Source organism: Haliotis rubra, unplaced genomic scaffold, assembly GCF_003918875.1.
Source record: "Haliotis rubra isolate DU_JTF1 unplaced genomic scaffold, ASM391887v1 Scf911, whole genome shotgun sequence".
Lineage (NCBI taxonomy): Eukaryota > Metazoa > Mollusca > Gastropoda > Lepetellida > Haliotidae > Haliotis > Haliotis rubra.
In genome coordinates this window covers 300,656-316,335 of record NW_025767648.1, presented here as the reverse complement: position 1 = coordinate 316,335, position 15,680 = coordinate 300,656, and the positions used below count along the sequence as shown (strand labels likewise).

The window sequence follows — 15,680 nt, the reverse complement described above, 5'->3', positions numbered from 1 at the left end:
CTGATTGACTAAGCTGCTATGTCTAACATACCAACCAGAATGCGAGATCTAGACCAGCCTCAATGTTGGGGTGGCAATGTAAACAACATTGCGGCCAGAACTATGAATTAAGATGAGGTTTGCGAGAAATTCATTGACTGGCACGCAAAAGAAATCCCTAATAATATTTTGATGGAAAGGATGTCTTAGTGTCCATTAGCACTGACTATTGTGACTTTGGTGTCTCAAGGTAATACGAGTTACCTCCTTTACCCTTTCCTTTAAGTTATCCATTCGTCACCACTCGCCCCTTTCCCTAAACTCCACTATTCGGCTTGTCCAGGAATAACACGAGTTGGTCACGAATGTGAGTTATGTTGACGTGTGTTTGGTCGGTAAAATGTTATTGGAAATGGCGAGCGGGTAATTTGTGATCGCGAGAACCACGAGAGTGGGCCCAAGGGTTAGTGTAGGTATGCTGAAACGGGAGTCCTGGAGATACAGAGGATGCTACAGGAAATTCACAATTTTCAAAATGGAATATAAGAAAACAGTGTGAAAAGGAACATTCGGTGTTACTTTGATTTAATGACAGGTTGTTCAGTTTCACCGAAGTCATAAGAAATGATGACACTAAATAAAATTCATTCTGTTGGGGGACAGACCCATTTTCACATCGAGTTATCCTTGCGCAGAGTACATCATATTTGATACTTGCATGTTAAAACATTTACATAGGTCAATGCAATGCTTTGCCTGAGTGACCCCGGGTTAACGCTGTTTTTCAGTAACGTCATTGCGTAATGTTCTGAACATTACCTGCTGACACAACATGTTCCTCAGCTTGGTGACATTGTTTGCAGTTGTTGGTGATGTTCGTGATGTAAGTGATGGCGCAGCTTTTGTAAGTGATGCTGTTGTTGTTGCCGAGCTGCATTCCTCCGTGTTGATTGGTCGTCGGTCTGTCCTCCATGACGCAAGTTTCACGCTGATAAAGAGATTTTCAAAACTAGACTGAAACTATTTACTCACACATGAGACAGTCATCGCCTATATATACATTTACAACTTATTCACATTGGTAAACAACATCACAGTAAAGGAAAACATGGCTCCATAAGAAATTGACGTTTGTTTGTATGTAAGTATTTCAAGTTTTAATAATATCCTCCGTAACATCAGGGTCATGAGTCGGGTGAGGCAAGAATCAAACCTACATCATTTCCATCGTTGTTGTTGCCTCCCTGAACAGTAGTCGTTGCTGACGTTGTCGTCGGTCTATCCTCCATGACGTGAGTTTCACACTGATAAAGAGATATTCAAATCTAAACAGAAACTAATTACTCACACATGAGGCAGTTGCTACAAGGCTATCTTCCATTAAAATACAAAGTTGCAACTTGTACGCATTTTAAAAAACCCATCACAGCAGTTGTTTAGATTATTTTGTATACTCACCAGTCATAAACACTATTCCTCAAAGGCGTTGAAGGTTATCTGTTTGCAAATATATCAAGTTTTAGTAATACAGTGGAATCTGTCAAATCCGGACTCTTTGTAAACCGGATTTGTCCATAATCCGGACTACTCTCTGAGTCCAGGCAAAACTGTTCTTAATTTATCATTAAAGCTTGCTTTATAGTCAGACAGACAGGCAGACAAAATAGTTCATTTTTGTGTCACGTGAATGTACATTGCAGCTAAAAAGGCAGCGCTAAAAACATAAAATATACAAACAACAGGCCAGATGGCCAATGAGACACACTAGACAATATGTACATAAAATGTGCATTAAAATATATGGTTAAAACATGAAAGGAGTATCACAGGTACGAGAGATGTGAAAAAAAGTCCTGACTTTCTCAATTACGGATTACGGACAACAATAACAGTGTAATCCTGAATGTCAGTGTCATGCGGTGGACAAGGGCCAAACCTACACCATTGTTCAGAACCTGGAGAATTTCCATAGACCACGTCATTTCAGAACCTTCAGAACCTGCACCGGGTTTCCATATGTGTGTGCCTGTCTTCACATAGCATGCTTACGTTCAAGTCACTGTATCATTGAAAGTCAAGAAGACTACATTTATTCTCTGTGTCTACCAGACGGAACGAGAGGGAATATCTATGAATGCAAGACGAATGGACAGTCAGACTGACTCACAACTTTGAATTGAGGGGTAATTATAATTGAGTATACACTGCTCAATAGCATGATGGTGGACGACAAAAATAGGCTTCAAACATTTTACTCAAGCGGAGAACTTGACTGAAGTCTTTGAATTCACGAGTCAACGCTTTGTTCAACTGTGTTGTAAGGGTGCATGAGTGTGAAAAAAAAAACACCGTAGAGAACACTACTTAAAGTACGAATAAACTTTGGGAGTTTTGTACACTTTTAACCCTTACATATGAAAGATCTGTGGTTAGTTTTCAGCGGAACACCAAATTCATTCTTGAAAAATTTGTGGTTAATTAATACCGAGCGATTAAAAGGTGCCATAAAGCCGTCTGCTTCATTCGCGCCCGCCAACGACACCACAGAGAGGTTACGTACCTCTGTCTCCAGCGCACTGCTGCGAACAGGAAGTGACGGTATGTGAGGAACGATTTTCAGTCAGGATTTTTTTATATCAACACCCACCTCGCTTCCAAGAGAGAAATTGTTATGTTACAAGCTATGTCATGCAAAAAGCCATTAGCCATCAATCAAATGCATAGTTTACTACCAATACAAAATAGTTTTGATTTTGTAACTCGGTGAAAACAAACCTCAATGGATTTATTCCCAGACTGTCGGATGTTCGCGAAAGGACGCCGCCATTTTTAAAAATCGTACGTCACGGCCAAAAGTCGAAAATAAATGAGATTATAGTTTGTTTTCATCAAGTCAGAAAATCAAAACTACTTTCAACTCGTAGTTGAATATGTATTTGAATTATGACCAAACGGATTTTGCATGACACAACATGTAACATAACGTTTTTTTTCCACGGAAGCACGGTTGGGGTCGAAGTGACAATATTATGCAATAAATGTCTGGCTACATTCACGTGGTTAACGTCCACTCACCACTATGAGATACTAGTCGATCGTGATGTGCGAGGCTTATCATCATTTTCATTATCACTAACGTCTGGCTCGAACAAATAAGGCCTAGCGATTGTTTCTTCATTGAAGATTGAATGGAAAGATTGTGGCTGTCTGAATTACTTCCGGACATGTCAGAGTTTGTTTTTTACTGAAATGCCAACCTACTGAATTAACCATACTGAAATCACTTGACATAGATGGTTTAACACCCGAGTAAATTGGGGAACAAAAGCCAGACCTAGCCAACAGGTAAGCGTTATGACAACAAGCAATTTTGACAGAATCTTCTATGAAAACAAGTTGTAACTCGGAAGCTATGCAAAGCAGGTGGCAAGATTAAATGAAAGTAGATTGTGAAAACATAGAGCTTTAATTTTTCACAATTGTCACGATTTCAGGTTTAGACAAACTTGTAAGCAAGATAATTTACCCCCGGAAATGTACATGAATTCTACAGTGCCCCTCATATCAATACCTCTTATTACGTCCCGGAGACGCGTCCCTCTGATTCGTTAATATTTCGTTCGCGGGAGAGAATTCTGCAGTGTTGTCAAAAAGGTCGAGTTAAGTTAATTAAGGGTCGAAATGAGTAGTTGTAATGACGGAGTTTGATTTATAACGATGTCATTAAATGATTTATGCATTTGTACCCCCTCTCTCCCCACTCCACCCCCACCCCTAGAGTATATGTGATCTTTGCATAGTGAATCAAACTATGTCATTCTGCCAGATGAGACACACCTTTCACCACTAGGTATATGTATTTATTAGACATAATATTACACTCCCCGTCTCTGCTTCAGAGTTTGTGGTGTTATATCGCTCCTGCTGTTATCATTATTAGTCGGATATAATAAATTCTGGTTCAGACAAGCCGGTGACAGAAACATGGCAGCTGACAACATGAAGGACTGTAGAATACTTTGTGGATTATTGAAACTTCCCAATATATGTAACAGAAATATTTATATACACACATATTCACATCTACACATATAGACGCACACACAAAGATACACGTACTGTCTCACACAGAGAGACACATACACACGAACACACGCACCTGAATCCATAATTGCCTATAAAAGGTCTGGTCCTGTGACATAATACCCTGAGCGTTAAAGCGTTATCTCCCTGGCACAAGTCAATATTTCACAGTCTATTTATAGACGCAGCACAGACCCACCTTTTGAACTTTCGTCACTATTGCGTCGTATGAAATGCACCTCACAATTCCACAGTAAATCATGTCTACTATATATATCACAAGTGGATCCAGGAAGGGGGGTGCAGGCGTGCACTACCCCCTCCCCCAAACAACCCCCTGTTTTGTCCAGATAGTGTATTAATTCACCATTGAATAATTTAGTGTGCACCCCCACTTTCTCAAGAGAGTGCATCCCCAACCCACCCCACCACCACCACCGCCCTCTTTCTCAAAAACCTGTATCCACCCCCTGTATACTGAATACTGATACAAACACTTGGGTAATCATCGTTGATTTATCGAATCTGTAAGTCCACCTAATCTCTGCGGACGAGGGTAGACGCCATTCACCCGTGTGTTTCACAACAAACGTGCAGGGCCTTCCTTGCATCGATATGGTAGCCTATGGCATCTCTAGATGGTGTTGCATATATGTATGGAATATGGTGACGTAAAATTATGACATTACTAACTTAGTTGATGTAATTAACTGCAGCAAGACCTCAGCAGAAATTCTACCTGTCTCACTTGTGTTCGGTACCCGGACAACAAGATCGAACGGGAATCCCCTGTACACCTGATCACGTGGTGCGTTTCCTGATCTTGGTGATCTGTCACACAATGAAACATTCGTCACCACTCGTCCCTTTCCGTAGACTGGTCCCCCGGTTTTCCAAGTAAATACCTTTGGACTCGTCTGTTGTAAGAAGCGTAATCCATTACAATAGTGACAATACGTCTACTTTCACAATGAATGGATACAGAGGGCAATTCTTGTAACACAAATAGAACGGTTTAAAGCAGGTGCAGTTCCAGTGTTCAGATAACACGTTCGAATCACAATATGACATGTTGTTCACAGTTTCAATAAATTATATAATAGATATTTCTTTGGTTTCTTTTCATTATTGTATGAAATATATGTAAAAAAACCCAACCGAAATAGAAATAATACTTTCAAATTTAAGGGTACGGTAGTTGGCCATAAGTGAGGCATCATTAGCGAAATTTGCATAGACTTAGATATCGTTATCTAATACACAGACACTTAAATGTTAGACATTCGTAATTTGAAATACAGAGTTTGCATAGACTGAATAAATATAGATTCACTCTTCAATACTCGCTTCTATCTATTACCTTTTTATATGTTATGACAGTAGATTGCCGATTTAACTGTTTATATAATTTCATTTGTCTATTTCACCACACATTCCTCTTACCGAGTCACTTTCTCAGTTCACTATACTCGGTAAGAGGAACGTGTGGTGAAATAGACAAATGATGGAATATCAACAAACCCCTACTTGTGTTAAAGGTACCACAACATCTAAGTAATAATGGTTTGCAGCCCACAAGATCCAGGCCAAAAGCACTAATGTGCTCAGCCCACCTAAGACCATGAACCAGGAATCAAAATTCCTTCCCTCACCAGCCATTTAAAAAATGGAAATGTAATACTTACGCTAATGCTGTTATTAGTTAGGATGCATTACAGATAGGGCACAAGGGCTTCGCGGATGGCCAGAGAAAACTTACACAGGCCTGCATAGGAGAGGTGGACACCGTCCCAACAATACATATTAGGACTACTGGGTGTAATGTCCGGGTGTTTCTCGACTACACCCCCCATCTCAAGCACTCTGTTAGAGATCCTCCTGTTGAGCTTCTTTTTTGACATTTCCACCGCGTAGAAGCAGCGTGCCCTGTGCCAATACCTCCTCGGCAGCATGTTAGACCACACGATTGTGGTCTTTGGCATCAATAATTTGACGCGCAACAGATCAGCATGGATGTCAAGGTAGAGCTGGCTGGCCTTTACCGATCCCAGGTTGTTCGATCCAAGGTGGAATAGGATGGCCCTGGGATGCTGCGCAGACTTAAGTTGTTGCTCTACGATGGGAACAAGTTCCTCCCACTTCATTCCTCCCCTGGCCAGCCACAAACAGGATGTCCACCCCTCCCTTGAGACAAACTGCTGAACCCTCGCCAGCTAGCTTGACCCCACAAGCCACACTGAAACATAATTGTACAAAGCAGAAAATTTTGATTGAAGTCAAATAGATATTTGTGGCAAACGTATATATGACTTAAATGAATCTGACCCCCATCTACCACATTTTTGAATAACTTGCTGACTAGGTTGCGGAACCTATCCTGAAAGAATGAGATGCATAATTATTGGTGGATAAGCCACTGAAGGCCAAAGCCTTCTTAATGACTGCCTGAAATTGATATCTGGTCAGATTAGATTTGTCAAAATGAACAAAAGCTGACTCTGCCTGTGCGGGATGTATGTTGAGATATTGCTCCATACCGCTGACAGGACACAATGGATGCTGTGGAATTGCCGTAAGTGTAACCGCTACCCCCTGTTGGGCTCTGTCTCCTTTTGAGTGTCGCCGCATCAAGGTTACTTGGCCAAGCTCTTTCCGTAATATGACATCTTTCCTTGCAATACCTGCTTGGCCTGTCTTACTCTGTACTAATTCACCTACCCTGAAAAATCCAAAGAAGGCAACGCGGAAAACTGCGGAGAAAAGGTATGCTTCAAAGGATGATGTACAGACAAATGGCAAATTTGAAATGACGACTTGTAAAAATCAAGTGTAATTGGCTGGCGAATATCTGTTGTGGTGTTTCCTTTACTCATGCCAGCAAGGAGCTTATGTATCAGGAAATGCTCTGTACAATGTGCTATCCCCTTGAGTGTATGATATGTGGATAAAGCTGATATATATGTCTTTACAGTACGTACTGAAAATTGCATCAAAGAGATGTAAGCAATGAAGTGTACCATGTGGTCAATTGGTACCGGCCAAACCTGATCCAGATTATGCGCTGCCCGGAAGGTGTGCAAGGTGTTTATGGCAGTTTCATAAGTTGCCCATGTGCTGCTGGAAAGTGACCACTGAAGAAGCCTTTTTCCCTCTTCTCTAGATCTGCACATTTTCATTTGTGCTTATGTACTTAGCTTTGAAGAGGATGTTATAATTGAGGCACAACAGGACTAGTTTTCTCACCAGAGCCATCACACTCGGGGGTCTGCAAGACTGTTTGTTAATAATGTTAACTACAGCCTGATTGTCACAGTTGAAAAGCACCTTCCTATTTGCAATGGACCTGCCCCATAGTCTGATTGATAAAACAATAGGAAACAACTCCAGAAATGTTAGATCCCTGGTCACGCTTGACTCCACCCACTCTTTTGGCCAGGGACTATATACCCAGTGGCCCTGAAAGTATGCTCCGAAACCTGCACTGCCTGCTGCATCTGTGAAAAGCTGCAATGTACTATCGTCATCCCAATGTGATCTCTGAAAGATCGAAATTCCATTAAAATTAGAAATAAATTCCAACCAGATGTTAAGATCTTCTTTCACTGATTTGGTGAGCCGAATGCGATCAAAGGCTGATTTCACTGTACTAATTTGGTCAATCAATCTATGGCAAAATGCCCGTCCCATAGGAATGGCTCTGCAAATGAAGTTGAGTCTACCTACAAGTGACTGCAATTCTCGATTTGTTACCTTCTTTGCGTCTGAGGCCAAAATCTCCAATATCTGTTGCCTCACTTCCTGAATCTTGTTGCGAGGTACTCTCACCTCCCCCGCCACTGTGTCGATAACCAACCCCAATAACGTAATGCAAGTTGTTGGTTGGACAGTATTTTCAGACGCTACTGGTACACCTAAGTCTTGAAGGAGGTGTAAACAGTGTGACAGACTGTCACTGCACTCTTGTGTATCCGCTCGGCCACTCGTAAGAAAATCATCTAGATAGTGCATCATTTGTTTGTTTGCAAGTGTCTGCAATAAGCACCACTGCAGAAATGTACTGAACATTTAAAAAATGGAACATGAAATTGAGCAACCAAAAGGTAAACATTTGTCAACATAATACTTTCCTTGGAAATAGATACCAAGTAATTAAAAATCAGCAGGATGTACAGGAATGATGTGAAAAGCTGACTTGATGTCAAACTTGGACAGTAATGCACCTGCACCTAGTCTCTGTGCCATTTGCACCGCTTCGTCGAATCGTGCATAGGTAATGCTGGAATCCTGTTGAGAAATATGATCATTAATGGATTTCCCCTGTGGATAAGAGAGATGGTGAATTAATCTAAAGTCATCAGGTGATTTTTCCATTGTTACTTTAGAGGTTGCCAACTGCTGTTTCTTCGGCACAAGCCCAATAGGTGATACTTGTATGTTCTTAAAGGGTTGGTTGATAAATGGCCCTGCAATTCTTCCCAAATTCAACTCCTTATCCAGTTTTGCTTGAACAACATGTAGACCATCTGGAGCCTTGGCTGATTTTAAGCTGTCTGCCCACCTGTATGAACGACAACCCTGGTACCTTAAACGAAAACCTGATCCAAAACCTGAAAACAATAACCTTGCATGATGTTTATGCACACTATCACTGGCAAAACGAAGCAAATATGGGCATATTTTTTTCAAATTTTACTGGAGTTGGTGCCATTGAAGTTAAGCTTTGATGCATTTGGCCGCTTGTTTTGGGGTCGTGAGACCCCGTCCTGTCGAAAGCAATGTGAAGCCCCGTGTGAGGTGCTGCCACATTTTCCACACTTATGCGGATATCTACATGACAACCTTGAACATGACCCCTTATTGAAATCCCAACAAATATTACTTGGGAATGATCTATTGCCAGCATTGGTGCCGTTAACCTGTGTACCTACCATACCCGACGCACTTTTGACCCGGTTTGGTTGTGGTATCATGTAGCATAGCCACAACTCACCATCAATTCTGCCCCATTTTCTCAGTGGATCACGAGCCATTTTGCAATGAAACTGCTTATCATACATGATCCAGCCGTCACCAGCCGCATTTCGTACTACTTCCATATACGACAGCATTCCCTGCACTGTGGAAGGCGAAGAATGTTTTTCAAGGTAAATAGACATGTAAACATGAAAGCCGGAAGTCCAAGCCCCAATGCCGAGTGGCTTTCGTGATGACAATTTTGCCTGCATCGGAGTAAGTACTACGTTACCTGTGTTGTCAGTCACCATTCGAAAACCTTCCTCCTCACCGTCGATGTGTTTGTCTGTCAGTAGAGCCAGGTCCACGTATTCACCATTCCATACCCTCTCCTTCAGTGACTGTTTCACGTGGACGCCAATGTTGTCGGCAGCATAGGAGAGGGGATTCCCAAATTGACCAACGGGCGAACCCATGACGTTACAGGGAACTCCGGCATTGCCAACCAAAATAAGACTAGAGCTAGTAGCATGGTTAGAATTGGCGGGAGTACGAAATGCCTGGGAGGAAGACGTTTGAGGCTATATACTGAGTCAAAAAAGAAACTTCACATTCTTTCTTCAGGGCACTATAAAGGAACAAGAGATGGTAAGATGGTTAAATTGTTATCATTTCATTGCTGAGATCTGTGTGATGTACTCGATACACTGACAGTGCCATAATCAGTTCCATTAGGCTACACCGCCGTTCCAAAACATGGGTATACAGAATGTCAAGTCACAAGAATAAAAATGCGAAATTTCTCAGTTCAATATCGTGTATGGCCGCCCCGCTCATTCACCACTGCCAAACACCGTCTCCTCATCGACTGCCTGATGCTTGTGAACACGTTGTTGGGGATTCTGCGCCATTGCTCTTGCAAGGCAGCGCCAAGTTCCTGCAAATTCTGAGGTTGGTTCCTAAGACCACGAAGCCTTCTCCCAAGTGCATCCCAAACGTGCTCTATTGGATTAAGGTCAGGGGACCTCGATGGCCAGTCCATGACGTTGATTCCAGCGTTTTGAAGGAAATTTCGTGTCAACATCGCGGTATGCGGCCGAGCATTATCATGCTGGAACTGTAGACCTGGGCCATGAGCCGCCATGAAAGGAACGAGTTCAGGGGTGAGCACCTGGTCGCGGTAAGCAGCAGCTGTGAGGTTTCCACGGATGACCAGAAGTCAGGAACGGTTGTTCCCACAGAAAGCACCCACACCATGCAACTTCCGCCCCCGAATCTGTCGACTTCCTGTACACAACATTGGGCATACCGTTCACGACGTCGTCTCCAGACTCTATGCCTGCCGTCCGCGAATCTGAGGGTAAACCTGGATTCATCGCTAAAGACGACTCGATTCCAGTCTCTCTGGGTCCATCGGAGGTGACGTTGGGCCCACAGCAGACGTTGACGTTGATGAAACGGCGTCAATATTGGCCCATGATATGGACGTCGAGAATGGAGATTGGCAGCCCGCAACCGATTTCGAATGGTCTGTGAGGACAGTCGACCTCTAAACATCTCAGCCCTGGTTCGTGTAGCCGGCAGAAATCTGTCACGTAGGTGACGTAGGACGATTTGACGGTCTTCTGCTCGTGACGTCACACGTGGACGACCCGACCTTGGGCGATCAGAAGTGGTGCCAGTTTGTTGTAGACGACCTCGCAAGTCATACACAGTACGACGGCTGCATCCCATTGCTCTTGCGACGTCAATAACTGATCTTCCCGCTTGCAACATGCCAACGGCACGTTCACGTTGCACATTTGACAATCGTGGCATTTCAAGTACCGTTAGAACTGTGGTTTAAAAGTGTTTTCAATTCTTGAGGCCAATGCAAACACGTGCATATGAAGAAAACTTCGATGCGAAGATCACGTGATCGACTGCACGTGCAAAACCTGATTTGGCACTAACGTCATTTGCACGACAAATGGATGGGTTTGAGTGGGTTTTGCTAACGTTTTTCTAGAGTCGAAAGATAGGGATCCCATTTGGGATACATAGATGTTTCATCAGAGAAAAATTATTCATTATTTTTCAAATTACATTTTGTGAAGTTTCTTTTTTGACTCAGTACATCTAAAAATCAATGGATGAACAATCATCAGGCAGTCGATGAGGTGACGGTGTTTGGCAGTGGTGAATGTGCGGGGCGGCCATACACGATATTGAACTGAGAAATTTCGCATTTTTATTCTTGTGACTTGACATTCTGTATACCCATGTTTTGTTCGAACGGCGATGTAGCCTAATGGAACTGATTATGGCACTGTCAGTGTACATCACACAGATCTCAGCAATGAAATGATAACAATTTAACCATCTACCATGTCTTACTCTTTTATAGTGCCCTGAAGAAAGAATGTGAAGTTTCTTTTTTGACTCGTAAATATTTGAATGTATAAAACAAAACAAAATAACTTTGTAGAAATGTACTCTATGTCATTTGTACTTTTGGTCATATGGCGTTTCTACAAACAAATTTCTTAAATATTTAATCTTAAATATTCACTCATTCAGTTATAAACATAGACATGAAAAGTGTCCACTCATCATTTATGAGTCACAGCAGAGCTTGGATCACAACTCATCTTTACTGTGAACAGACTATGACTGAAAACTACTCGTGGGCGACCGTTAATCCCTTGTTAAATCCCTAAAACAACATTTAGGGAGCGGGCACAGTGAGGTTAAACCCTTTGGAGTGACGAGTCAACGCTTTGTTCAACAGTGTTGTAAGGATGAGTGAGTATGAATAAAAAAACGTTGAGAACACTACTCAGGTAGACACACCTGTCACCACTAGGTATATATGTTTATAGGACATAATATTACCCTCCCCGTCTCTGCTTTGGAATTTGTGGTGTTGTCTCCTGCTGTTATCATTATTAGCCGGAAATAATCAATTTCGGTTCAGACAAGCGGGTGACAGGAGTATGACAGTATGCAAACCGACAACATGAAGAACTGTAGAGAACTATGTGGATAATTGAAACTTCCCAGTACATGCAATAGCAATATTTATAAACACACATATACACGCACACGCAAACGCACACGCACTCAAACACACGCAAGCACACACGCATGCACACGCCTGAAACCATAATTGCTTATAAAAGGTTTGGTCCTGTGACACAAGCGTGTAAGGGTTATCTCCCTTGCACAAGTCATTATTTCAGTCTATCTATAGACACAGCACAGACCATCTTTCGTCAGATTTTTTGTCATTATTGGGTCGTTTGAAATGCACCTCACAAATTCACAGTAAATCAGGTCTAATTTATATACTGAATACTGATACAAACACTTGGGTTATCATCGTTGATTTATGAATCAGTGCGTCCACCTAATCTCTGCAGACGAGGGCAGACGCTATTCACCCGTGTATTTCACAACAAACAGACCTGCCTTAGAATCGATATGGTGGCCAATGACATTTCAACTAAATTGTAAGGGTGAGTGAGTATGATTAAAAAACGTAGAGAACACTACTCAAGTAGTGAATCAAACTACACTGGCCCAAAAAAGAAACGCATAGGTGAAAATCCAGTGTTATCAGTGATGCTTTAATAACTTAAATTACACACAAAGTAATGATAATAGAGCAATAAAAATTCACACAGGTATTGGGACATATGTATCCAAAAACATACAGTCATTCACAGTGGTATTGAGAGTCTCTGTTTTTGATGGCACGGTAACAAAGTCAGTATCTGGTGTGAGCACCTCGAGCCTCAATCACTGCTCTGCATCGCCTGGGCATAGACTGTATAAGACGTTGGATCCGCCGTTGTGGGATTTTTCTCCATTCATCCTGCAACGCATCGACAAGCTGTTGACGTGTCTGTGGTTGCGGCTTTCAGCGTTGGACCCGTTGATCCAATTGGTCCAACAAAATGTTCAATTGGTTTAAGATCCGGAGATTTTGAAGGCAATGGAAGAACTGTAATGTTGTTGATGGCAAGGAAATCTGTTGTAATGCGTGCTGTATGCGGTCTTGCGTTGTCATGCTGGAAAATTTTTCTTCTAGCTTCAATTATGGGAATAACATGACGTACCAGGATTCCATCACGATAGCGCACAGCATTCAAAATCCCTTGGACATGCACCAGCTCTGTTCTGTCATTCACAGATATGCCTGTCCACATCATTACACCTTTCGCCGCCGTGTCTGTCGACATATCTTTCATTTTGACGTCTGTAAATCTGCATCCTGCCATCATGTCGATACAGCAGAAACCGCGACTCGTCGCTGAACCAGATCCTCCTCCAGTTCAAGAGGGTCCATGGATGAACGTTCCTGCTCCATTGAAGACGTGCACGACGATGGTGCTGTCGCAGAACAGGTCCTGTATGTGGTCGCATCGGTGGGATTCCGTGCTCTCTTAGGAGATTCCTGATGGTTTGTGCAGATACTCGACGCAGCCCAGGAACATTGTCGGCGGTGTACGCTGCAATGACGGTCCGATTTCGCAGATGAAACACCCTGATAAAGCGGTCTTGCGCTGGAGTTGTCACCCTTGGTCTCCCTCTCCTAGGACGATAACTGGTCGAGTTGTGCAGCGCGTAGCGCTGCCAGAGACGGGAAAACGTACTCTGCCTCACGTCAAGATGCCTGGCAACTGATGACTGGCTTTCTCCAGCTTCCAAGTGTCCAAATGGCTCTGTTTCTGCTTTCTTCGTTTAGTCGTGGCATCTTGAGTGTCGCATATACAGAATTTCGGGAGAATGAATCGCAAACACGACTGCTGGCATTTTATACCCATTAGTATCAAGATTCAGATCCCGTATTTGCACGTGCATCATGCTTTCAGATTTTTCTACATGCAGATTATACGGGGCTTTTTTCAAGGTGCTGTGTTTTGGCGAATAATCAACAAAGGTTGTGTTTGCGTGTGTTGGATAATTGTATGGGCTATATTCACACTTAATATTAACATTGACAGTCATTCCATGCCATATTTGTCGAAACAATCTACTTTGAAGATCAGAATTCAGCTATGCGTTTCCTTTTTGGGCCAGTGTATGTCGTTCTGCCAGATGCGACACTCCTTTCACCACTAGGTATATATATTTATAGGACATGATATTACACTCCCCGTCTCTGCTTCAGAGTTTGTGGTGCTATATCGCTCCTGCTGTTATCATTATTAGTCGGAAATAATAAATTCTGGTTCAGACAAGCCGGTGACAGAAACATGGCAGCTGTCAACATGAAGAATTGTAGAATACTTTGTGGATAATTGAAACTTCCCAATATATGCAATAGTTTTTTTTTTAATCAACACACACATGCACTCAGTCACTTACACACACACACACACACACACACACACACACACACGCACCTAAAACCATAATTGCCTATAAAAGGTGTGGTCCTGTGACATAATATCCTGAGATATACCTCGATGTGTGTAAGTGTTATCTCCCTACAAGTCAATATTTCACAGTCTATTTATAGACACAGAACAGACCCACCTTTAGCACTTTCGTCATTATTGCGTCGTATGAAATGCACCTCACAATTCCACAGTAAATCATGTCTACTATCACAGGTGGATTCAGGAGGGTGGCGGGTGTGGGGATGTGCGCAGGCGTGCACTTACCCAACACCACTCTACCCCCAGAGATAGTGTATTTATAGACCACTGAATAATGAAGTGTACATCCCCAACCCAACCCACCCCCGCCCCACCCCTTTCTCAAAACCTGTATCCACCCCTGTACACTGAATACTGATACAATCACTTGGGTAATCATCGTTGATTTATCGAATCAGTACGTCTATTTAGTCTCTGCAGACGAGGGCAGACGCTGTTCACCCGTGTGTTTCACAACAAACGTGCAAGGACTTCCTTAGAATCTATATATGGTGGCCTAGGGCAACTCCAGATGATATTACATGCATACAGGGAATATGATGATGTAAAATGAAGACATTACTTACTTAGTTAACTGTAATTAACTGCAGAAGTTCTCCCTGTCTCAACTGGGTTTTGTGCCTGGAAATCACGTATAGGGAATCACCTATACACCAGATCACGTGGTGCGTTTCCTGATCACCCATTGGCACATTTCTCACACAATGAAACATTCGTTACCATTCGTCCCTTTCCGTAACCTCAAAGAGACTGGTCCCCCGGTTTTCCAAGTAAATACCTTTGGACTCGTCTGTTGTAAAAAGTGTAATCCATTGCAATATTGACAATACGTCTACTTTCACTATGAATGCATAAAGGGGGGTAATCCTTGTAACACAAATAGAACGGTTCAAAGCAGGTGCAGTTGCAGTGTTCAGATAACACGTTCGAATCAAACTGTGACATGTTGTTCGCAGTTTCAATAAATTATTTAATATATATTTCTTTGGTTTCTTGTCACTGTTGTATAAAATATCTGTAAAAAAACAACCAAAACAGAAATAATACTTTCAAATTTAAGGGTACGGTAGTTGGCCATAGGTGAGTCATCATTAGTGAAATTTCCATAGACTTAGATATCGTTATCTAATACACAGACACTTAAATGTTAGACAATAGTAATTTGAAAAACAGAGTTTCCATAGACTGAATTAATATAGATTCACTCGTCAACACTCGCCCCTTTCTGTTACCTTCAAG

The 15,680-nt window shown here is 42.3% G+C and overlaps 1 protein-coding gene across 3 annotated transcripts in view; it reads right to left on the bottom strand.

Moving 5' to 3' along the window:
• LOC124264180 overlaps positions 1–15,264 on the bottom strand; it is a 56,886-nt gene extending 41,622 nt beyond the window's left edge. For 2 of the 3 annotated variants that reach the window (XM_046698923.1, XM_046698922.1), the window contains exons 1-3: positions 4,756–4,835; positions 1,197–1,283; positions 799–967 (exon numbers count right to left, since the gene is read on the bottom strand). In XM_046698923.1, the coding sequence (XP_046554879.1) occupies positions 799–967; positions 1,197–1,268 (241 nt within the window). In that variant the 5' untranslated portion in view covers positions 1,269–1,283; positions 4,756–4,835. Of the gene's footprint in view, positions 1–798; positions 968–1,196; positions 1,284–4,755; positions 4,836–15,007 lie in introns of those variants that run through there. The other variant, XM_046698921.1, reaches the window with a different exon arrangement.
• Between the last annotated feature and the right edge of the window lie 416 nt (positions 15,265–15,680).